General features: G+C 35.9%; 1 protein-coding gene across 2 annotated transcripts; it reads left to right on the top strand.

Moving 5' to 3' along the window:
• Window positions 1–1,086: 1,086 nt before the first annotated feature.
• LOC131149492 (uncharacterized) lies at window positions 1,087–16,345 on the top strand. 2 transcript variants are annotated; one of them, XM_058099960.1, is made up of 9 exons: window positions 1,087–1,263; window positions 1,384–1,427; window positions 7,264–7,383; window positions 14,331–14,489; window positions 14,579–14,820; window positions 14,965–15,174; window positions 15,289–15,381; window positions 15,464–15,568; window positions 15,726–16,345. In XM_058099960.1, the coding sequence occupies exons 1-9, from the start codon at window positions 1,187–1,189 to the stop codon at window positions 16,110–16,112; spliced, it is 1,437 nt and encodes a 478-aa protein (XP_057955943.1). In that variant the 5' UTR covers window positions 1,087–1,186; the 3' UTR covers window positions 16,113–16,345. The 2 variants fall into 2 exon arrangements, with proteins under 2 accessions (XP_057955943.1, XP_057955944.1); XM_058099961.1 differs by lacking the exon at window positions 7,264–7,383.
• Window positions 16,346–25,406: the final 9,061 nt, after the last annotated feature.

The following is a 25,406-nucleotide window of genomic DNA, read 5'->3' as shown; positions in this document are numbered from 1 at the left end:
TATTCAAATAATCAACTAAATTCATTAGAGCTTTTGTATTGGAGGTTTCAACTTAAAATCTTGAGAGAGGCAAGAAGGTCCATGGAAAAATAAATTGATTATCTCCTGTGTATGGTTCAAGCTTAGTGCAGACTTCTACTGGATAAAAGAAAAGTCCGAAGGCTACAATTTTACCTTTTCAATATACTTCTTATTTAGCAAAAACAGAAAAACAAATTTAGTGAGCATATAAATTTAGTAATTTTTTATTAAAAAAGGATGCAAATTTATTTTCCTTCAAACATACCAATATTGCATCATAATTAACGAGAAAACAAATTTAGTCACTTTATTATTATTATTTTTTTTACAACAAATCAATGCTTTCAGGTTGAGATTTTTTTTAAATATAAATGTTCAAATAAATAATTATTATTATCTAAAAAATTAAAATCATGCCAAAATAAAATAATTATGCACAATTGGATTATTTTTATTATACATAAATTAGTAAAGAAAAATTTATTTTATAATAAAAGTATGAATATAAAATAAAAAAGTATGTCCTTTCAATTATATAGTTATTTGAATCTCAATACAATTAAATCTATGCTGTTCCAAGATAGAATTAAAAATTTTTAGGAATTGTGTACAATAACCCCAATGTCTATTTAAATTTTAATAAAATTAATATTTAATTAAATAAGTACTTCTTTTTCAATATATAATTATTTGAATCTCAATACAACTAAATCTATGTTGTTATAAGATTTAAAAAAAATAAAATTAGGATTGTGTACAAATACTCCAATGTCTATTTAAAATGTAATAAAATTAATATCTAAAAAAATTGTTAATTATATTACAATATTTAGATAATTCAATTGATGACTGTAATTCTTAAAAGATTGAATTGGCAAACACCCAATTGAAAGACTCAATTGATCCTTTTTATTAAAAAAAAAATTACATAAAAAATGATGAAGAAACAAAATCTCAAATTTCCTAATAAAATATTTGCATTTCTATTTTCCTAAAGAAAACAAAAACAAAAACAAAAACAAAATAAACATAAAAAGCGGACTCTTTGTCAACGACCTCCTGACTACTCGACAAAGCGTTTCTCGCCACATTAGATACCAAGGAGGGAACCGAGCACTGTGGATTCCTCTCTCTCTCTCTCTACACTGAGATTCTGAGAAGCGCCATGGCTCCTCGAACTCGATCTCGCCAAGGCTCCGCAGTGAAACGGAAGTCTCGCCGTATCTCTGCGCTGAAAAGCAGGTTTGTCCCTCTCTCTCTCTCTCTCTCTCTCTCTCTCTCTCTCTCTCTCTCTCTGGCATGCTCTGGCTCTCTTGCCAAATTTTTTCTGTGTATAAATTTATACTCATTCATGTATTTTAGGGCAAAAAACCCTAAGGCAGCTGCTCGTGCACGACCAAAATTAGGTGTGTTTTCATAACCTTTTTTAGTTTCCTGCATTTTATGCTCTTTAAATTTCTGTTAGTAAGATGATCCTATTGATTCTACTGGGAGTGTTGACTGGAGAAGTATCTGATATTGTTTTATTTGTTTATTTCTGTCCGGTGACAAAGACATTTTGTGTGGGAATTTTATGCGACAAATTTTTTTTTTTTTTTGGATTGCATCTTAATTTTTGCATTTTCCTAGGCATTGTTATCTGAAAATACTGTTGTTTATGTGGTTTTCTTAGTTTATGTGTTAGGGGTTAGACATTTATTTCGAAGCCCAAAGGACACTGAACTCCCGCTAGTTGGTTGGCAAAAAGAAGTGCACCTCCCTAAGGTTTCAAAATGTTCTACCCTTTCCTTAATTTACCAGTGAGTGGAAAGAGGGGTATAAATGTCTCAAAAACTAATTGTACAGAGAGTTTCTGGGATTTTTGACAACTCAAGGACAGCTGAGAGTGCATCTTTTTGCCAAAGCTATGGAAGGTTTGTGGATTTTAAAAACCTCAAGGAAAGTCACTTTTTTTTTTGCCAAACTTCAAGAAAAGTCAGTGTCTTTTTCCTTTTTTTCCCCCTTTACAGTGGTGATTTTTGTGCCTAATCGCATCTATGTTCTATAGTGAACACAAGTAGGATATTGCAAGTGTTAACATTTGGAATATTAATATAGCCATAAGTATTTGCGAGAAAGCTGCTCAAGTTATTGAATAATCTGAAGAATGCAATTGCAATTTTCTTTTTTTGAAAAGTTCTCCATGAAACTGAATTTATTAGACTCTGGGTATTTAACTATATGTGAAAAAATTTTAAGAAATTTAAAATTTAAAATTTGTAATTCTATCATATTAAATTAACATTCCCGACCACATGGAAAATGGTTCTTGTTTAATTCTAGTTTCTTATTATAATCCTTTTTATTGGTTTTTACTTTTTACAATGTACAATTAGTATTGGCTTAGCAACACATGCGTCATCAATAGAATCGTAGCAACCATTACAGACTGCTACCATTACACAATGGTTGACACAGTCAACATAGGATCGGATAAAAAACTTTTTTTTTATTATACTTTTTTTTTCTCATTTTCTTCATTTTTCTTTTCATGAACCAATCGTGATTTGTTGTGTGAAGAGCATGATTTTTAATAGCACGTGTGTAATGGATGCTTTGCGTCCCGATTCCGTTATGAAGTGCTATGTTACATGACAGACAGTATGTGACTACTACAACTGCTATAGAACTATGATAGCAATTCTTTAGGGTAATAATGGAGGGACTAAGCCCAAAAAACACAAACACTGAGAGGACACTATAAAAAGGCAAACCACGCCTACATTTTCAAGTAAAAAGCTGAACGAACCACATGTTTTGAAAAATACATCTTCCTACTCAAATTAAGTGATGGAGTAGAGAAGAAGAAAAAATAACAAGAAAAGAAGAAGAAAGCAAGAGAAGAAAAAAGAGGTGGTAGTTTATGGAGCCTTACGTACACCTCCAAGTCTGCCCTCATATGTTTTAATAAGAATAATTCCATTTTACACAACCTGCTTACTAAAATATCGCATTCTCTTCTAACACTCCCCCTCAAGCTGTAGGTATATAAACGTACCTAACCCTAGTTTGTTACAACCATTAGACAAGGCAAACTTAAATAAAGGTTTTGTGAAAATATCACCAAACTGATCGACAAATTTCACAAACGGAGTTCTTATGATATTCTTCAACACAAAATCCTTCACAAAATGACAATCAACTTTAATGTTCTTTGTCCTCTCATGAAATACTAGATTGCTAGCAATATAAATGGCAACTTGACATCACAAACATATCCATTGGCTTTGTTACCGAGAATCACATCTATGACATAAGAGACTTCAGCCACATAAGCTCACTAACAATATGAGTTATAGCTCAGTATTCTATTTTAGCACTGGATTTTGATATAGTAATTTGTTTCTTACTATACCAGGTAACAAGATTACCTCCCACAAGTTTACATTATCCAGTAATAGACCTTTGATCATGAACATAGCCAGCCTAATCTGCATCAGAGTATCCCATGATCTCATAGTTTTTATTATATTTATAGTCAAACCTCTACTAGGAGATACCACAAAATTCTACAAACATCATCTTAATGTGGTTGTACCATATACTAACTCACCACCCCATTGCAAAAGTATATCTAGTGACATTAAGTAGATCACCTTGCCAACCAACTGCCTATAGACGTTTTTCTTCAAATTGAGGTCCAACATCCCTAGAGTTTTTAAGGTCGTCTTAGGTTTGAAAGTTAACCTCAAAAAAAGTGAAATCATTCCAATCAGTGACGGTTTAGGAGGACCTGTCCTTGTAGGTCTCTTGGGGTGCAAATTAGGATCCTTCCTTTTCAGCTGTCTCAGTCTACCTCTTGGAGCCAAATCTAAAGACAAGAGTTTAAGACCCCATCATCGAGAAGTTCGAAAAAAGGCTAGAAAGATGGAAAAGGAACTTCTTGACAAAAGGAGGTAGACTCACTCTTATTAAAAGTACTTTGACAAACCTTCCGGTTTTCTTCATGTCTCTCCTCCCTCTCTCGATTTCCATTGCCAAAAGGCTAGAAGGGATCCAAAGGAGGTTTTTTAAGGGGAGCTCGGGAATAGAATTCAAATTCCACCTAGTGAAATGGGGCCTAGTGAAACAACCAATCAGTTCAAAAGGCTTGGGTTTAAAGTCCCTTTGCATCTTCGATAAATCCCTTTTTGGAAATTGGTTATGGAGATTCATGACGAAGAAGGATCACCTATGGCGAAAAATTGTGCCTATCAAATATGGGCTTGCAAACAATGGGTGGACCTGCCAGGCTAGCAGAGGAACTTATACCGCAGGGGTGTGGAATTAGATTAGGAAAGGTTGGAATGACTTCTTCTCCATTATCAGATTTCAAGTGGGGTCAAGCATGATGTGTGGATCTATCTGGTGGCTCTCAGTGTCTCTTTTCCAGCCATTTACAAACATTGCTTGTGACACAGATGCTCGCACTAGCTAGCACCTTCAAGCATCACTACAAGGGTTTTTCTAGAATACCTCTTTTCATAGAAATGTGGAAGATTTGGAACTTCACCAACTCACTAATTTCTATGGTCATCTTTACCAAATCCAACCTTAAAACATGCTTGACCTTCCTATTTAGTCCTTGGACAAGAAGGGGGTCTTCCCTGTTAGATCCTTTTACGAGAAACTTTTTATCCAATAGCCAATCAACATTCAATCCCCTCAGACTCAATTATGGAAGATAGTTGCCCCAAATTTTTCTTTTTATTTTTTTATTTTTTGCCTAGGAAGTAGCTCATGGTAAGATCTTGACCTTGGATAGGGGGTTCTCCATTGCCAATAGATGTGCCCTTTGCACAGTTGAGGCTAAATCAGTTGACCATACTCTTCTCCGCTGCCTTTGGACTAGAAATCCTTGGAATGTTGCTTTGTCTTTTATCAAACAAAGGTGGGTTAGCGCTAGATCTGAGGGAGGGGAACTCTGGGCCTAGAAAGGGATTTGGGCAACAAAGGAAAAGAGGAAGGCTTTGTATCTCATTCCTTTCGCAAATTTTTGGTCTGCTTGGAAAAGGGAGGAATAGAAAGGTTTTTAAAAATTCAATCTCGGAGCTTCGATTAAGCAAAGAGCAGTAATTTAGTGCAGTTAATAGTTGGCATAGTGGACTTGTGGCAAATGAACTTAATGTAATTTTTTATTTCTGCGACACCCTACAAGGTGATTGACTTCTTGTACTTTAGGTTGGCATCCCCTTGATGTCCTTTAATGCATACCTTTTTTACCAAGAAAAAAAAAAACATCCCTAGACAACTTTATGTTAGGACCAATAGGAATATTTGGTTTAGCAACCCAGAAACAATCTCACTTAGCAAGTCCAAAGAATATTTTCGCTAATATAGATTCAACCCTTTCTTACACCATACAATCTCAATACCAAGAAATTAACACAGCAATCTATAATCGGAAGCCTTGAATTACATTGAATTAATTTTTTCATATGTACATCCCAATCTTATATAAAACAATCACCTATTCTAAACAAGGAAACAATTCCCTTATCGAATAATATCAAATCCCCCACATTTACCCACTTTCCTAATTTGTTTATTATTTACAATGGTACTTGGGATTTTAACACTCCCCCTCAAGTTGGATCATAAATATTAATCATGTCCAACTTGCTAATGAGATCATCAAAGTTCTGTCGTCCCAACCCTTTAGTGAAGATATCTACAGTTTGTTCCTTGGTAAGTACATAATTCATACAGATAATTCCTTCTTCAATTTTCTCTTTGATAAAGTGTCTGCCCACTTCCACATGCTTAGTCCTATCATGTTGAACTGGATTGAGAGAGATGTTGATAGCTGCCTTATTGTCACAATAGAGTTTGATAGGAAAATTTACTGGGACCTATAATTCTTCCAAGAGTTTTCGTAACCACAGTCTTTTATATATCCCTTAAGCAACTGCCCTGAATTCAGCTGCAGCACTACTATGAGCCACTACATTCTGTTTTTTGCTTCTCCAAGTTACCAGATTTCCCTAGACGAATGTGCAATAACTTGTGGTGGACCTTCTATCTTCCACTGATCTTGCCCAATCTACATCTGTAAAGATCTCTACTTCCTTGCTTTTTTGAAGAAGAGTCTTCTTCCTGGGGATCCCTTGAGATATCGAAAGATCTTGTACACGGCATCTAAGTGGGCTTCTTTTGGTTAATGCATGTGTTGCCTTACTACATTGACTGCAAATGCAATATCTGGTCTAGTATGTGATAGGTAGATTAGCTTGCCAACCAATCTATGATACCTTTCCTTTTCAACTGGTATTCCATAGTCTTCAACCCTCTTTACTGCTTCAATCGGGGTGGGTTTGCATCCAAGCATTTCAATTTCAATTAGGAGATCAGTAACATACTTTCGCTGAGAAACACTAATTCCCTTTCTCATTTTCGCAACTTCCATGCCCAAAAAATTCCGCAGTTGTCCTAAGTTTTTAACTTCAAATTCAGCTGCCAGAATTTTCTTCAATCTCTCAATCTCTACTGTATCATCACTAGTCAGGATTATATCATCAACATATACTATTAGAATTGTTCTTTTACATCTTTCAGACTGTTGGAAGAACAGGGTGTGATCTGATTGCCTTTGTCGATAACTTTGATTCTTTATTACTTTTGCAAATCAGTCGAATCATGCTCTGGGAGATTGTTTGAGTCCATACAAGGACTTCTTGAGTTTACACACTTTGTTTTCTTCACCTTTCCCACTGAATTTTGGTGGTATAGTCATGTATACTTCTTCTAACTCGCCATTTAAAAATGCATTCTTAATATCAAGTTGTTGTAGTGGCCAATCTAGGTTGGCTTCCAAGGACGAGAGGACCCGAATTGTATTTAAGTTTGCCACTAGTGCAAATGTCTCCGTATAGTCAATGTCGTAAGTCTGTGTAAATCCTTTTGCAACAAGTCTGACTTTATATCTTTCAATTGTCCCATCAAATTTATATTTCACCATGAAGACCCATTTACAACCCACTGGCTTCTTCCCTCTCGGCAAATTTATCAACTCCCAAATTCCATTTTTTTCTAGGGCCCGCATTTCCTCCATGACAGCCTCTCTCCATTTAGGTATTTATAGAGCTTCCTGAATGTTCTTTGGAATTCTCATCCTATCAAGGTTAGAGACAAAAACACGATATCCTGTAGACAAGCTTTTATAAGACATGTATTTAGACCAGGGGTATTGAGTACATGACCTGGTTTGTTTTTTGATTGCAATAGGTAAATTGATATCACCAGGTACAGGATTATCAGAAGAAAGCTCAATTACCAGATCAGGATTGGGCGTGGACTCATGGTTATTCGGAGCCATCACTGGTTCCAACACTCTTGGTGCCTCAGGTATGAGATTCTCTCTGTTCTTTGTGTTCAGCTTTCTTGAGTAAACTAGTATGTTTGCGTTGTTTTGCTTTCCTGTATCCCCCCTTGAGGTTAAGTGTTCTGTTGTGTTTGATAGGTTAGGAAGTGATGCAATGGAAGGCTCGATAGATGGATCAGGGAATGAAGCAATGGGAGGCTCAATAGGTGGTACGGGTTCAGATGACGCGGATTTAGTAGTAAAGAAGTCAAAGAACTGATCTTCACTTCATTTCCCCCCTTGAAGAGAGGGCTTTGGGAAATAAGGAGTGGTTTCAAAGAAAGTAACATCAAGACTAACAAATCGCCTTTTTGAGACAGGATCATGGCATTTGTAGCCTTTCTGGGTAGGGGAATAACCAAGGAAGACACATTTAACGGCACGGGGATCCAATTTATCCCAGTGGTGTACATGAACATAAACAAAATTAGTACAACCAAATATTTTCAACGGGAGACTGGAGGGGAGTCGAGAGGTAGGAAAGTGTTCCTGGAATTTCTGAAGAGGGGTGGCAAAGGAAAGTACTCGACTCGGCGTTCGATTAATGAGATGAGTAGCTGTTAAGATGGCATCTCCCCAAAAATAGTTTTTCATGTGGGTAGTGAACATTAATGCCTAGGATACTTCAAGTATACGTCTATTTTTCCGTTCAGCAACCCCATTTTGTTGAGGGGTATCCACATAAGAACTCTGATGAACAATCCCATTTTCTTGAAGATAAGTTCCCAGAATTGTATTAAAATATTCCGTACCATTATTAGTACGTAGAATTTGAATATGAGTCTGGAACTGTGTATGAATCATGTAATGAAAACTGATGAAAATGAAGCGGACTTCAGTTTTTTCTTTTAGCAAGTAAACCCAACAAAGACGAGTATGATCATCAATAAAGGTAACGAACCATTTTTGTATTGGTGCGATTGAGGGAATGTGAGGGACCCCACAAATCACTGTGAATCATAGTAAATGGGCGAGATGGTTTGTATATGGATGATGGGAAAGAAGTACAGCGGTGTTTTGCTAGCTCACACAGTTCACAGTGAAACTCATATTTGAATAAATAGAAGGAAACAAACGTTTTAAATATTGGAAATTGGGATGACCCATCCTTGAATGTCATAACAAAAGTTCACTATCTCTAGAAATAGATACAGAATCACAAATTGCAGTATTACATAGTTCACTCAAGCTTGCCTCCTCAAAGTAGTAGAGTCCCTCATATGCCTTAGTAGTGTCAATCGTCTTCCCCGATGACAGGTCTTGAAAAAATGAGATGAAACAAATTTAGCAGAACAATTTGAGTCTTTTGTTAACTGGCTGATGGATAACGGGTTACAAGATAACTTGGGAACATGTAGGACAGATTTTAAAGTTACAGAGTTAGATATGCAAATACTTCCTTTACCGGCAACTGGTGAGAGGAAGCCATCTGCAATTTTTACTCTCAAATTCCCAACATATGGTGAGTAGGATGAAAACAATTGATAAGAATCAGTCATACGATCAGATGCACCCGAGTCAATTAGTCATGGAGATTTGTAACAGGATGTAGTATTTAAGACTGACAAATAATTACTTCGGTGAGTCAAGGAACTAGAGGAAGACTGACCCGATGTTTGAATTGATGAAATCATTTTATACACCTGATCTAACTGCTCAGGACTGAATGCACTACTTGGGGAGGTATTATTGGTTTTTTCTCCTTGTAATTTTTCAGTTGACCAGTCAGTGCTCGCCTGGTACCCACTATTTTTTTGGTATTGTCTCGGCTTCCAATCTACTAGTTTTCCATGAATCTCCCAACAGGTATCTTTTGAATGGCCTGTTTTGCGGCAATGTTCATACCATAATTTACCTTTTTGTGGTCGTTGACTGGATCTCCCTGGGCCTTTTGATACAAAGGCCGAGACATCCGGCCCATTAGCGTTCCCATTTGAATTTGAGGTTGATACGGATAGGTCCAGCCCGACCCGGTCACCTTGGGGCCTTAGCATCACACGCCTCCTACTCTCCTCCCTCCAAACTTCTGCGAAGACCTCTCGGGTTGAAGGAAGAGGTCGCCAGCCAAGGATGCGTCCCCTCACGTCGTCCAGATCTCGGTTGAGGCCGGCAAGAAACTCGAAGACCCTTTCGTTTTCGAGTCTCCTTCGGTATCGTGTCTTGTCGCCGGAGCACTCCCACTCCTCGTCGATGCTCAGATCGAGTTCCTGCCAGAGATGGATCATCTCCATGAAATACTCCGTGACTTCCCCTATCACCTTGCCTCATCTGCCATAACCGATATTTGATGTCAAAGATTTGTGAATAGCTCTCAACATCGGAGTAGGTTTCGCGAATGGCGTCCTAGACATCCTTTGCCGTGGGTAAGAACAAGTATATTTTACCAATCGTTGGCTTCATCGAGTTAACGAGCCAAGCTGTGACCATGGAGTTTTCGGATCTCCATGTTTGCAAGGCGACAACATCAGTAAGGTCAGGTTTCCTCCTTTCTCCAGTAAGGTAACCTAGTTTCCCTTTTCCTTCAATCACCAACTTTATGGATTGAGCCCATTCTCGAAATTTACTCCCATTCAATTTCTCCACTGAGAGTGGAAAGGTTGTATTGTCCAGCCCATTCAAACCCCCAGCGGACGTAACCTCGGAATCCGTATCGAATTTTCCAGATGAGGTTGCCCCTTTGCTGGTGCTGCTGGCCATTGTTAGCTAAGGTTAAGAAAACCTGACTCTGATACCATGTAAGCAGAAGCCTTGAATTACATTGAATTAATTTTTTCATATGTACATCCCAATCTTATATAATACGATCACCTATTCTAAACAAGGAAACAATCCCCTTACCGAATAATATCAAATCCCCCACATTTACCCACTTTCCTAATTTGTTTATTATTTACAATGATATTTGGGATTTTACCCCAAGTCCTTGATTTGAAATCTAGCTTGAAACCTGCAATACTGCTCTGGTCACTACCAGTAATGATGATATCATCATCATAAACTATTAGAAGTACCAAACCTATCTCCCTTTTCTAGATAGAGTAGCACTAGATAAAATCAAATGTAGAGACCACCACATTAAACTTATCAAACTAGGCTTGAGGAGATTGCTTAAGAGAAAAAAATTAGGTCTTCCCAAAGTACCAACATAGTTCTTCGGTTAGGCCCTCTCATCCAATGAAGTCACTCCAAATGGTGGTCCCACTTGGTAGGGCCCACATGTAGAGTGATTTCACTGTACAAGAGGGCCTAACAGAGGACCATACTGGTCTTCCAAGAGGACCTAATTTTTCTTTCTACTTAAGACCATACATGGCCTTATGCAACCTGCATACTTCACCATCCTCCCCTTGAACAGCATGATAGGAGGTTGCTCTATAAATACTTCTCTTACAAATCTCCATACAAGAATGCATTCTTCATATCTAAGGGCCAATCAAAATTAAATGTTGATTAATGCACGAACATAATTTAATTGAAGAATAGGAGAGAAGGTCTCAAAATAATTAGTACCATATGTTTGGATGTGCCACTTAGCAAATCTAGCTTTAAGTTGTTCAATAGAGTTGTCAAGAAGATATTTGATGGTGTAGAGTGTACTCAGTGTAGATCTAATGACACCTATGTAACCCCGTACAAAGAGGAAGATCCACCAAGTCACATGTCCCTCGACTCAAGACATCTATTGCATGCTTTAATCCAGGGTTAACAAGTGCTTCAACATGCGAGGAAGGGGTATAACATAGGAAATATACAAGGCAAACGAACGCATAGGACTAGGAAGGTGAAGAACTAAAACACAATGAGCAAACTAAGGACATGTGAGTACATGTTCGAGTACCTTTTTGGTGATCAATGGGCAAATCTAAGTCACACAGTGATGGATCTTGAGGAGTAGAAGTCAAAATAGTGACGGGCAAAGGAGGCTACATGGTGGTAGTGATGTCTGTGCATGCTTTTTATCATTATAAATCCTCAGTTGTTTCTCTAGGTCAATAAGTGTTATAAATGGAAGCAAAAGATTTTTAGAGAGCAATAATGGTAGGAACAGAAGGATCAACACATGAGGGGCGATCATAAGTAGTTGATGGACTCCAAATGGATTCATCCAAGGAGGACCCTGCACAGCTGCATGGGAGAAATAAGGTGTCCCCTAAAATAAGAGAGGTGGCACCTGCACTAACATTTTCCTGCATGTGGGGATCATAACATCTATAACCTCTTACAATTCTTGAGTATCTGGACAAGACACATTTAACAGCATGAGGAGAGAATTTGTCCTTACTAGTATGTGGAACATGAACAAAACATGTGCATCCTAAAGCAGGAGGCACAGTAGAGAACATGGATATTTCTGGGTACATGATGGAAAAGGGAATATGTCCAATCTTCTAATTTTTCAAGGCTGTCGCCATGAAAATTAGAAACACCTAATAGAAGATCTCGAAAATCGAGCTGATTATCCTCTCTCAAAATGATTGGGATGCAGTAGTCCTATTGCTTTCCTGATGAGATGGAGAGTCAACTGGAGCTTTGCTGGAAGTTGAGATGACAGCTTTTGCATCGTAACTTTGAGCTCATTGAATGGAGTATTCTATGTGTTGCCTTGTCAGTTAAGGACCTAACCTCCAATGGAAGTTCAGCATTAGTATTGGTCACTATTTTTTTGTGACCCCCGTTTTAGTAAGGTGGATACTCTCTTCTTCTTCTTTTCTTTTTCTCCTTTTTCTTCTTTGAATCCAGATCTTTTTTTTTTTTTTTTGTCAGAAAAGAAAATTCAAAAGAATAGGAAAGAAATAAGAAGAAAAGATATGAAAGTTATGAAATCCAGTAGAATGGGACTAGATTGGTTTGGCTGACTCAATCTGATTTGAGTGGGTCTGGTCTAGAACCTAGATTGGGTTGAAGGCCTTAGCTCTGGTTCACCTAGAGTTGGTGGGAATTGTTGGTTGGTGGCGTGTGCAGGCAACTGTGTGGGCTGTGAAGTGATGAGGGTCAGTGACAGCAGGACTGAAAACGGCTGATGGCATGGGTGGCACAGGAAACACTGGTGTCATGATGGAGTTGAGGTTTCAACTGCTTCCATCCTGCTTGACTGGTAATGATGTCAAGCAATTGCAGATATTGAGGGGAAAATGGTGACCAGGAGAACTACTAGAGGCTGAGTTAACAATGGTAGAGGCAGATAAACAGCAATCAACAATGATGGTCGTAGTAGAGCAAAGGCTCTGTTCTGATTTTGAAGTTTTATTTTTTCTTTTTATGTTTTGGACAGCCCTTGCCTATCGCTTTGGGAGGGTGGGAAACAGAATGAGAGGGGGGTGGGGGGAAGATGTGAGAAGACCTTTCAGCTCTGAGACCAAATAATGACAACCTGCTATGAAGAAAGAGGGGAAGGAGAAAAAGAAAAGACAGGGGTAGGGGAAAAACACACTCAACTCAATTTTGTTGATCCCAAGTTCCCTAAACCCAATTACATCATGATTAGCTATTGGAAAATAAGAAATGCTAAAATTATGACTGAACCCTTACATTAAATCCCTAAGACTTTACTCCCACAAATAATCCAGGAGATAAGATAACTAATTGTCTTTTTTACTAAGTGACTCAACTGCGCTTCCTGCCCTTCAGATGGGACCTCCAAGTAGATTTAACCTGTTAACCAAGTTATGTTTGCCCATCCTACATTATTATTGGTAAATGAACGTTTAAACACAAGACCTAGACCCAAGCCCAGCCTCATCCTACCACCAGGCTAACACCTTGGTGGCTTAAAATTGATGGATAATGGGGTTGACTTTGCACTTACTTGAAAATGAATATATATATATATATATATATATATGTATGTATGTATGTATGTATGTATGTATAGTCTGTACCGTCTCTAATTGGTCATTGAATATAGCTAAAGATTTGAACAAAATAGTGTTTTGCTGTGAGGTGCATATGTCAATGGTTTAAGGTTCCACACTAAATAGCATGAGGAAAAGAAAAAAACTGAAAATAGTCAGATTGTTCTTTTGAGGGAGATATGTTTTGGCCAACCTCCAATACTATGGCATTTTAGCAAACATGATCGAGTTAAATTGTGTGGGAGGATGTCTGATTGTTTTGTTCAAGTGTGACTAGTGGGATGCTTGTGAGGAAGGTAGGAGATTGACTTGAGGACAAATATGGGTTCACTTGTGCAAGTGTCACTGAGACCTTATCAATGAATCATTTGTGTCAGCACATTTGAGCTGAGCACGTCTTTTATTGGAAGGATGATACTGATCAGAATTGGCATGTTATGGTGAAGACTTTACCCAATGTACTTGTCAGGAATGAGGAAGAACCATACAAACAGAATAATTTGTGTAGCATTCCAACTCATCTTTACATGATGGACTATGACAATGGTGAGGTCACTTGGGACGTGAATGATATTGAGTGCTAATGTTGATGGAATCTTGAAGAATTTGGGGATATGAATGTTAAGAAAAGAAGAAAGACTAGGAAACAATAGAACAGCTTCAATGATGATTACAAAGGTGAGAGTGGTGCTAGTTGTGATAGTTATAATAGTGATGATTCTTTTGATGATATAATATTTGATTGTTGAGAAAATTATCATTTTAAGAAGTCAAGGGCCCTATGATGTAATGGGGCATTATGCATTTTTTTCATGTATAACTTCATTGTGATATTTTGATTTCTGTATTCATGTATTAATTTTTTCTTGGTTAAAAATTTGTTAATTATTTGTTCAATTATTGAGATCGTTCAGATGTGAATACTTCCATTTGTTTTTCTACCTCTTTTTATCATGATGGTGTTGGTTATAGTGGTGCTGTGGTGATGGTGGTGGTGGTGGTTGTTATTGTTGTTTACCTGCATGACTTATGCTAATTATATTCGTCTTCATTTGTTGGATGCCATGGTCATTTTTTAGAAATGGCTGCCCAAAGTGCGCATAGTAGCACACAGGATTTGGTTTCTACATGTGTGGAGTCAAAATTGGAGCACTGCATGGCATCTTCATGTGCCACACCTGCACAACAATCATGTTCAAAAACTCGGTTACAAGCTCAAGGAAATGCTGGTAGTGCAGGTATGTAAAGTTTGATCCTTGTGTGTCCTCCAACTGAAATTATATAAAATATACTGTTCTCATGTGAGTTTATGCATTGTTTTGAATAGGTTCTGGATCGACCAAGAAGGTGCGTGGGCTTACTCGTGGTGTAAAATATGCTAAGAAGTTGCAGTCTGGGGAGAATTCTCATGCTGAGATACAACTAGAGGCTGGACGCATAGTCGGTGAAAATTCACAAGAGTTTGTGACTAAGCTTGGAATAGTGGTTAGGAACAATGCACCATTGCAGGTGAAAAAGTGGGGCCAAATTCCAAAAGAAAGTAAGGCCAAATTGTGGGACGTTGCACAGGTAAAGATGGAGGGAATATGAATTTTCTTTTTGATTGTAAAGAGCATAGCTATGTTGTGGAGTTATGTGCAAGTTCAAGAGCTCAGCCAGGTTTATCTCATTCTCAAAAATTTAACCATATTGTATATGATTCTAAATTTGTAGGTGGAGCTCAAGTTAATAGATAATGAAGTTAATCGAATATATGTCATGGAGCAAATGCAACGGCAATATAGGAATTGGCGGAGTGAATTGTACAGAAAACACTATTTGAAGTACAACACTGATGAGGAGAGGTTGCAGAACATCCCACCATATAGATCAGAGGCTGATTGGCAATATCTTGTCACCTATTTTGGCTCAGATGAGTATAAGGTATGGATATAATTTTTATTTTTCATCTGTTTTCTCATCATTATAGGTTTCCTTCTAGGTAAAAACAAAGGATTGGAAATGAACTTAGAATCTCATGGTGATTATTCTATGTAGGCAATTAGTGAGAGAAACAAGAAGAATCGTGCAAAGCAGGACATTGTGCACATAGCTGGTTCAAAGAGTTTTGCACGAATGCGCTATGAGAATGTATAATCAGTGCATTTACTCTGGTTCTTGTTGATGATAAGTTGTTTATATCCAACTGATGTTATTGTATGTGGAATGGTAGCAAAACAAAGAGACGGGTGCTAAGCCCAGCCAAATGGAGATGTGGCAAAAAACACACCAAAGGAAGGACGGATCTTGGGCCAATCAACAATCATCAGATGTTTGGGTATGCCAAAATTTAGTTCATTACAGTTGGACACCCAATCTTGTTCAGCACCATATCCCTGTTTTGTTTGCATATTCTTTGGTAATATAACCTGCAGCTAACAAGAAGCCATGGAATAATCTGTCATGTTGCTTATAGCATATTTCTTTTGGTGCAGTTACAAATGAAGCAATATTCTACTCAAACATGTGAGCAAAAGACACCTTTGACTGAGGATGAGATCCTTGTACGTGTACTTGGTGTGGAAAAATCACGATATCTACGTCGACGTGGGGTAAGTGCAGAGCCAAGTAATACTGTAGTTGCTAGGGAGACGGAGGAAGCAATTCAAAGTTACCGCAGGGTGGCAGATGAGGCACGCAAGGAAACTGAAGATGTGAAGAGGAAACTTGAGGACATGGAGGGCACGATAAACTCTAGGATCCAAGCTGAGGTGCAGAAGCAAATGTCTGCATTTTTTAAAAGATTGGAAATGCAGGGGACTGGTGTTCAGTTTCCTTTGTCTCAGCCTTTGCAATTGGAGCCTTCTTCCCCGTCTCAGTAGCTACCTTCCTGATAACTGCGTAGTGAGGTAATTTTCAAGAAATCAATTTGTGCAAGCATGCTTTGAGTGAGAGAGAGGTGGGATCTGCAATGGGTTTATGCCATTGGTTTTGTACTTTTGGTTGGCTAGTTTCTTCAGGGTTGTTTTTTCCTTCCAGCTTGTACTGCTTCTGTGCTAACAAAAAAAAAAAGGTATATACGAGTATCCCTTGTTAATAAATTTAGTTACATGCATTTGCACTGCTTCTGTGCGCTGCACATGTTACCTGCCCCTTTCTTAGGTCCAAAAATCCCCACATTATGTTGCCTGTAATTGTTTTTCCCCCAAGTGGGTTTTTCCAAATTTCTTTGGGGGCAGGGGTCCACAGTTCTTATAGGATTGATTTGCTACCTAAAATCTTAGTTACTGTTATTTTTTATTTGTTTAGCTGTCAATTAATGAGTTTTTCTTTTAAAAAGTGTAAATACATTGAAATTTTTTTATTTGGAGGATAATTCTAAGTCTACAATTTTAGTTACAAAATTTCTTTTTAAAAATTATATTATCATTTATCTAAATAATGTTCTCACTTTTTTTAGCTAAATGGAATTTCTTTTTCGAGTTTAAATTTTAACATATCTAAAATAGATTTTAGGAAAAATTACATAAACCTCCCTTGATTTAATCAAAAATTTACATGCTACCCTATGGTTTTTATATGATCACTAATCTCACCCATGTGTTATCAAAATTATGAAATGTTATAGTACTTTAAACAATGTTAAATTAAATTAATAACAAACATTGAAAGTAATGGCAATGGTTTAATTGTTAATGACTAGTTATGATAGTTATAATTTGCACTCACTATGAATAAATATGTTAGATATATATATACACATATATAAATTGTATGTACATAAGTATATACATAACTATATATTTAATTAATAACATAATTATATGTGTGTATATACATGTATTTATTCTTATTCTTGAGTATTTATTGTAATTATGGGTTTTTAGATAATATGAATGGGAGACGGTGTTTCATACAAGTAATGTGATGTGATAGAGGTGTCGAGGAGAAGAATTGGGCAATCTTTAGGAGCTCAAGTGTCAAGTGGTAGATGATGTCATAAAGATCCTGATGATTTTAGACAGAGAAGGTCTAGTTTAGAGAGTGAGAGTCTCAATTGAGAAATGAGGGGCCAAAAGATGCACAAATGAGGCGAGAAGGGGATTTATAGTGCTAATTAAAGGTGTGGCTATTATGCAGCAAAGGAGGATTATGGTTGTGTATGAGGCTTTGGCCAATTGGAAATAGACAATCTAAATTGTTCAAGGATAGAACAACACGCAGGTAGAAAAAAAAAGAAGGAAATGTCACGTAGCATAAATAACACATGAGCTAGCTAAGGAAAGTGGAGTACCCTTAATAAACTTGATTCGAGCCCACCAAGCCAAATTTCTCTATAACATCCTAGAATTTGAGATTTATATGGAGACTCATCACGAGTCTCGTAAAGTTGTGATCAATCTTGATCGTACTCTGAGCATTTGAGTTCAATAAAAATTATAAGATTTGAAAATAAAGTAATGAATCAATATGTGATTGCTGATTATAATTAATATTATAATTAGATTAAGGTAAAAAAAAAAGGTATTTACATTTATGCAAATATGTAGATAATATACTAACTAATTACGTGGTTCGTATATACCTACTTTATGGGCGAATGAGATCAAAATCTTCACTATCTCAGGCGAAATTATAAGATGATTTGAGACCAGCCTTATATAAAATATCAGAACCAGTCTTGTACAAGATATCTTTCTTCTTTTATCTCTCCTCTTCTTTCTATATGCCTACTTACTTCAAACATTTAAATATGTATACAAACATGCAAATATGGGTGTGTTCCAAATGAGAAGGGGAGGGTACCCTTATATAGGGCAATAAGGATAGTTAAGCATTTATTGGACTGAAAAACGAAGGGGTGGAAGATGGGGTGACATTCATATTTTTCATAACACTCCCCCTAAAAATGTCATTCATATATTAACTCCTCTTGTTAAGATCTTTAAGATGTCTCATTCCAATGAGATGAACCAATTTCTTAAATGTTGTAGTAGACCAAGATTTGGTGAACAAATCTAGTAGATTATCACTTGATCGGATCTTTTGAACATCCATATCACTACTCTTCTGGAGTTCATGTGTATAGAAGAATTTTGGAGAGATATGTTTTGTTCTGTCATCCTTTATGTATCCTTCCTTTAGTTGAGCTATATATGCAGCGTTGTCTTTATATAAAATTGTTGGAATATCATTGATTGATTGAAGACCACAAATTTCTTTGATATGAGAAATCATTAATCTGAGCCACACCTATCTAATAGTTTCATGGATAGCTAGTATTTTAGAATGATTGAAGGATGTTGCTGTAGTCGTCTGATTTACTGATTTCCAAGACATAACAGTTTTTCTATAAAGGAATATGTATCTAGTTTCAGATTTGACATTGTGAGGATCATATAGATATCTAGGATCTGCATATCCTACTAGTTGAGATTTAGCGTAATGACTTGCAATTTAACTGGGTTTTTTTTTTTTTTTTAATATATACTATAACATTTAAAATGCTCTGATACCACACTGGATTAAACCTAATCATCAAGCTAAGCAGCGAGAAGCAGAAATCAAATAAATATAACCATATGTAATTATATAAAATACCAGAGTGTTAAATTGTTTCCCAAAATATACATATATAACTGTTCCCCAGAAATATCCTCAACTGGCTATACAAACATACTCCCAAACATACTCACTTTAATATCAGGGCAATACTGAGGCCCCTCTATCTGCGAGTTTGATCTACTCGCCTACCTGGATCATCTAAAAAATGTTAAAGTAATTGGGATGAGTCAACGCTTAATAAGAAGAAATATGTTATTACTAGTATGTGGCAAATGAGTTACAATACTATGAAAATCTGTTTTTATATAATCATGTATAACCAGATCTATGAATAATATACAAATAACAGAAACTACCACCAATTTCATATTGCTTAACATATCAGTAATTTTAGGTTACTCAAAATACTTCTAATGTACATAAGTATATTCTCTGTCTCTGCAAATCCGTATATACATAATAATAACTGAAAACTTCCCTATGAATAACTGTGTGTTAAGATTTAACCCCTCATGACAGGGTTGTGCAACCCGTAGGTGAGATCTACCCTAACTGACCGACCAGGGTAAACCACTATACTTCCTCGGTCTGATCTGCCCTCCTCAACCCATATATGATGGGGAGCCTGTCCACGTTAGGGCACTATACGATCGACCTACTACCACGTATTATCTGAATAGGTAGTTACACTCTGAACTGAATATCTGTAGTTACGGTACCGTACTCTGCTGTATGGTTCAACAGGGTCTGATACTATATAATATATTTCTATATACAACTAGTTGTTTTACCATGATTCTATAATAACTGTATTAACCATGACACTGTAATAAACTGTAATTGTATCATCTGTATTTCTGAACTGAACTGTAATCTGTAAGTCATGGTACTAAAAACTGTATAATCATGGTACTGAAAACTGTATAATTATGGTACTGTAAACTGTATAATTATGGTACTGAAAACTGTATAATCATAGTATTCTGTAATTACTATAAAACATAACCATTGGATGTATATTCTGCAAAACATATCCTGAAAATACTGTAAAACATGTTTCTTTACTATACTCATATTCTCAAGCCACACAGAGATTTTAAACATATTATACATAAATGATAAACTGTATAAATTTCTATCGTGAATAATCATCTGATAAAAACGTATAGTTTATATTGAAACATAGGAAAATTGCCTAGCATAGGATATTTCTCTTAGCTGATTCCTACTAAAATCTCTCTATTGAGACGGGTCCTACACCCGCAGGGTTTTCTATTCGACACCCTGAAAATAATTTTCACCAAAACAAAATGTCATTATTTCTACGTCTATAGCATTTTCTACAACTGCTAGAAAGCCAAATTCCGAATGAAAGACCTTACCCTGGATTTGGGATAAATTCCAACTTTGCCCCACCGACGATTCACTCTGGCAGACTTGAAGAGAACTCTACCAGGAGCATCGTGGTGGCCTCAAATCATTGATCCAGTGATTAATAGGGCCAGAATCGAAGAGAAAAGAAGGAGAGGCCGTATGAGAGAGAGAGAGAGAGAGAGAGAGAGCAGCGCTGATTTTCTATGATTAAAATGAGTTTAGGGCTATATATATTGTAGGCTTCGTCAACGAGCCACGTCATCTCGTCGACGAGTCCTTAAGTAATTTCGTTGACGAATCTCACCCTTCGTCAACGAAATTCAGAGTAGTCCAAATTCTTCTCTCAGTATTTTCTCGTCGACGAGACGGAACCTCGTCAATGAGGTCCTGAAGAACCCTTGTCGACGAAACCCCTGTATTTGTTGACGAGGCCTGGAAATTTCTTGAAATTATTATTATCTCCAAAGTGCGATGTCGTCGACGAACGCGGTCTATTGCCTCCTTCTATTCTTATTTCCATTTTCCTCCCTCTTTATTATTAAAATATTATTATTCTTCGGGTCACTACATTTAGAATCAAATTCCGCGTTCATCGACGAAGTCTACTGCCTCCTTCTGTTCCTATTTCCATTTTCCTCCCTCTTTATTATTAAAATACTATTATTCTTTGGGTCACTACATTTAGAATCAAATGAGTTGAATAGACCTAAATCATATGTACCTCTCAAATAGCGTATAATGTGCTTAATTCCATTCTGGTGTCGCCAGGTAGGAGTAGAGCTATATCTTGTTAGTAAATTTACAGCAAATACAATGTCAGGTCTTGTACAATTGACCAGATACATTAGAGAGTCGATAGCACTTAAATATGGTACTTCGCAACCAAGTAATTCCTCCCCCACATCTTGAGGTCGAAATGGATCCTTAACATCAAGTGATTGCACTATCATTAAAGATCCCAAAGGATGAACTTTTTTCATATAGAATTGCTTTAATATCTTTTCGATATATTTATATTAATGAACAAGAATTTCGCCATTTACATGTTCAATCTATAGGCCAAGACAATATTTTGTCTTTCCTAAATCTTTCATCTCAAATTTTGCCATTAAATAATTAGCAGCTTTAGTGAGCTCCTTAGGAGTCCCAACTAAATTCAAATCATCAACATAAACAACAATTATAGCAAATTCGGATTCTGATCTTTTAATAAAAACGCATGGAAAAATTGGATCATTTATGAATCCTTCTTTTACAAGGTACTCACTTAATCGATTGTACCACATGCGTCTAGTTTGTTTTAATCCATATAAAAAACGTTGGAGTTTAATTGAATATAAATTTCTGGGTTTTACTTCAGGCAATTTAAATCCTTCAAGGATTTTATATAAATTTCACTATCCAACAATTCAGATAGGTATACAGTTACTACATCCATAAGAAGCATGCTCGGTCGTTTAGTGATTGTTAGCCCAATTAAGAATCTGAAAGTGATTTCATCCATTACAGGAGATTATGTCTCCTCATAATCAATTCCAGATTTCTGCGAGAAACCTTGTGGCATAAATCTTGTTTTATATCGAGTAATTTCATTATTTCATTTCACTTGCGTACAAATACCCATTTGTATCCAATTGGTTGGACATCTTCTAGTGTCTAGACTATAGGTCCAAAAACTTCTTTTTTGATAGAGAGTTTAATTATGATATGATAACCTCTTTCCATTTTGGCCAATCACTTCTATATCGACACTCATTAACATGTTTAGGTTTAGGATCCTCATTACTTTTGGTAATGTTAGTAGCTACTACATATGCAAATGTGTTGTTGATAACAAATTTATTTCTATTCCACATTTCTCCTATGTAATGAATTGAGATCTCATTATTATTTTCAGGTACCCGTCCCTTTTCAAGGGATGTCTCTTCAGGAGCTTTCTCTTTAGGAGATTCCTCTTCAGGAGGTTCCATAATATAGATTTCATTTTCAGGAGAAATGAGTTTGTGAATGTCAAATGGAATATCTACCTCTGTAATCTCTTCGGGAGTGTTTACAGATTTCAATTTTCTCCTTCTAGGATTTTTATCTTTTTCACCAATAGGATTTCCATGCTTAACTTGTGGTTTAGGTTCATTAGCTAGCTGTTTTCCTTCAGGGACATCAATACGTGCTGGAAGCTTTGCAGTAGGTATATGATATTTTAATATGGCCTTGGTATGTGCAAAAGAAAATGGTAACTGATTTGCAATTCCTTGCAAATGTATAATCTTTTGAACTTCAAGGTTACTTTGATTTGTGCGAGAATCTAAATGAGATAAACTCATGGCATTCCGTGTGATTTCATGTTATGCTTCAGGTACTAATTTTGCTCCCCCTAATGTAAGGAATACTACTTCATCAAAATGATAATCTTGAAACCGTGCTTTAAACAAATCACTTGTCAAAGGTTCAAGATATCTAATTACATAAGGGAAATCAAAACCAATATAGATACCAAACTTATGTTGAGGATCCATTTTAATTCTTTGAGGAGGGGCAATAGGAACATATACTGCACAATCAAAATTTCTTGAATAAAAAAAAATATCAGGTTGTTGCCTAGAAACCAATTGCATGGGTGAAAGATTGTTGCAAACAATTGGCCTTATACAAACTAAACATGCAGCATGAATAATAACATGTCCCCAAAAAGATAAAGGCAATTTGATTCTCATAATCATAGGTCTAGTAATGAATTGAAGTCTCTTAATAAAAGATTCGGCTAAACCATTTTGTGTATGGGTATGAGCAACAGGATGTTCAACATCTATTCCAAGTGACATGCAATAGTTATCGAAAGTTTGGAATGTAAATTCACCAGCATTATCCAAGTGAATTGATTTAATTGGGTAATCGGGAAAATGAACTCTTAATCTAATCAGTTGAGAAAGAAATCTAGCAAATTCAATATTACGAGTAGAAAGTAGAGAAACATGTGACCATATAGTAGATGCATCAATTAAGACCATAAAATATCTAAAAGGTCATGATGGTGGATGTATTGGTTTGCATATATCACCATGAATTCTCTGTAAGAAATTGGGAGATTCAAGACTTACTTTTGAAACAAATGGTTTGACAATTAATTTCCCTTGAGAGCAAGCAGTACATATGAAATCATTTGTAAAAGAATCTTGTGGTTCTTTAGTGGATGACCATGTGAATTATCAATGATTTTTCACTTCATTACATCTCCAGGATGTCCAAGACAATCATGCCAAAATGTAAATAACTTTGGGTCATTGCACTTCTAGTGCAAGACATTATATGATTTAACTATTTTAATCTTTATATAATACAATTCAGAACATAAAGTTGGCAGTTAAAAAAAAAAAAAAATTGTTTCTGCCCAAGATCAATAGATGTAATATAAATGAATTTTTTACTGGTTTCATTTGTAGTTTCAATGTGATATCCATTGAGTCTTAAATCTTTAAAGCTTAAAAGATTTCTTCTGGATCTACTGAAATATAAAGTTTCATCAATTTGTAATAAAGTACCATTAGATAACTTTATATTTGCTCTTTTAGAGCCTTCAATCAAATTTGTAGAACTTGATATTGTATTAACATTTGTTGAAGATATATTCAAGTAATGTAAATATTTCATATCTCGAAGAATTATGAGTATTGTAGCACTGTCAGCTAAACAAACTTCTTCCAAAGACATCTTAGAATCGATCAAAACTTTAAGACAATTCATACTAAAATACCTATTTTAAAAACCCATTATTATAATTAATCATAGCAACAATAAATACGATAATTTATTAAAATCAAAATATAATATTGCTTACTTTATATCTTAAAATATTATATTATTATTTTCATCTTGATTTATAAGGAAATCAGCAACATCAAGATAAATAGAGTTAGATAGTCTAACATCAAGATCTATTGGAGCAACAATATTATTAGAAAAATTTGTTTCAACTTCTATACTCTTTTCCTTTCTCTTTTATAGAGGTTTGGTATAGATCTACCAAGTGCATGGGTTTACAACAGGTACGCGACCAATGACTTTTTCCTCTATATTTGTAACATTCAGTTTCATGTTGCTTGAGTCGTTGATTTTGATCATTAACTGGCTTCTGGGGGTCATCCCTCTTCTGGGGGTTGTCCTTATTTTGGAGGATTGCAGCCTCACGTTGATGCCAGTGATTATTTCGGCCACGGCCACGACCATGCCCACAACCATGCCTGCATCCTCGTCCTTGACCACAAGATGTATTCATATTCATTTCAAGGAATAGGATCAAACCAGTTGGACAAGTTTGGTGATTTTTCATTAAAAGCTCGTTATTTTGCTTAGCAATTAGAAGACTCGATATAAGTTCATAAAATTTTATAAATTTCCTCTCCCTATATTGCTGCTACAGGAGCACATTAGTGGGATGAAAAGTGGTAAAAGTTTTTTGAGCATGTCTTCATCAGTAATATTTTCACCACATAATTTTAACTTTGAACTAATCTTATGTAGAGTTGAGTTATATTCGCTGGGTGTAACCATTCATATCGAACTTTTTATAAAATCATAGTTTTTTGGTGGTCAAATCTATCCCTTAAATTTTTCCATAGGATAAGTGGGATAGTGAGGTATTCAATATTTAATTCTTCATCTAAATGATGATGAAGGAAGATCATAGCTTTTACGCGATCCTGCAGGGATACAATATTTCCATCTAAAATAATGTTTCCCAAGTTCATTGCATTTAGATGGATATCAACATTTACCTTTGATATCAAGGGGAACAAATTCAACTTTGCTTAGGTTCAACATCTGAATAAATTAACAATAATAAGACAATTTTAAAAATAAAATATAAAAATTGAAGTAAAAATGAGATAATAATATAATATTATTTCCACCCTTTCGGGGTACTTAAATATGTTTCTTTAGGAACATTATATTATTTTTCTCAATTTGTACTTTTCAAGAGTATGATTCCAATTTATAATATTAAATTGGGTAATAATTTACCACATCTTCTAGATGTTAAATATACTATCTCATTTGGAGGATAAATGTTTTCCCTCTTTAGGAGGTTGAATTTAACATCTCTTCAAGAGGTTAAAAATATACTCTCTTCAGGAAGTACCATCTCTTATGGAGATTAGATACATAGCCTCTTCAGGAGGTCTATGTCTTCGAGAGTGATTACGCATTTAAACTGCATAATTAGGTACTTTAATTCATGC

Source organism: Malania oleifera, chromosome 2 (assembly GCF_029873635.1).
Source record: "Malania oleifera isolate guangnan ecotype guangnan chromosome 2, ASM2987363v1, whole genome shotgun sequence".
NCBI classification, from domain to species: domain Eukaryota; kingdom Viridiplantae; phylum Streptophyta; class Magnoliopsida; order Santalales; family Ximeniaceae; genus Malania; species Malania oleifera.
Note: the sequence above shows the minus strand (reverse complement) of the source record. Positions and strands in the feature narration are given on the sequence as shown.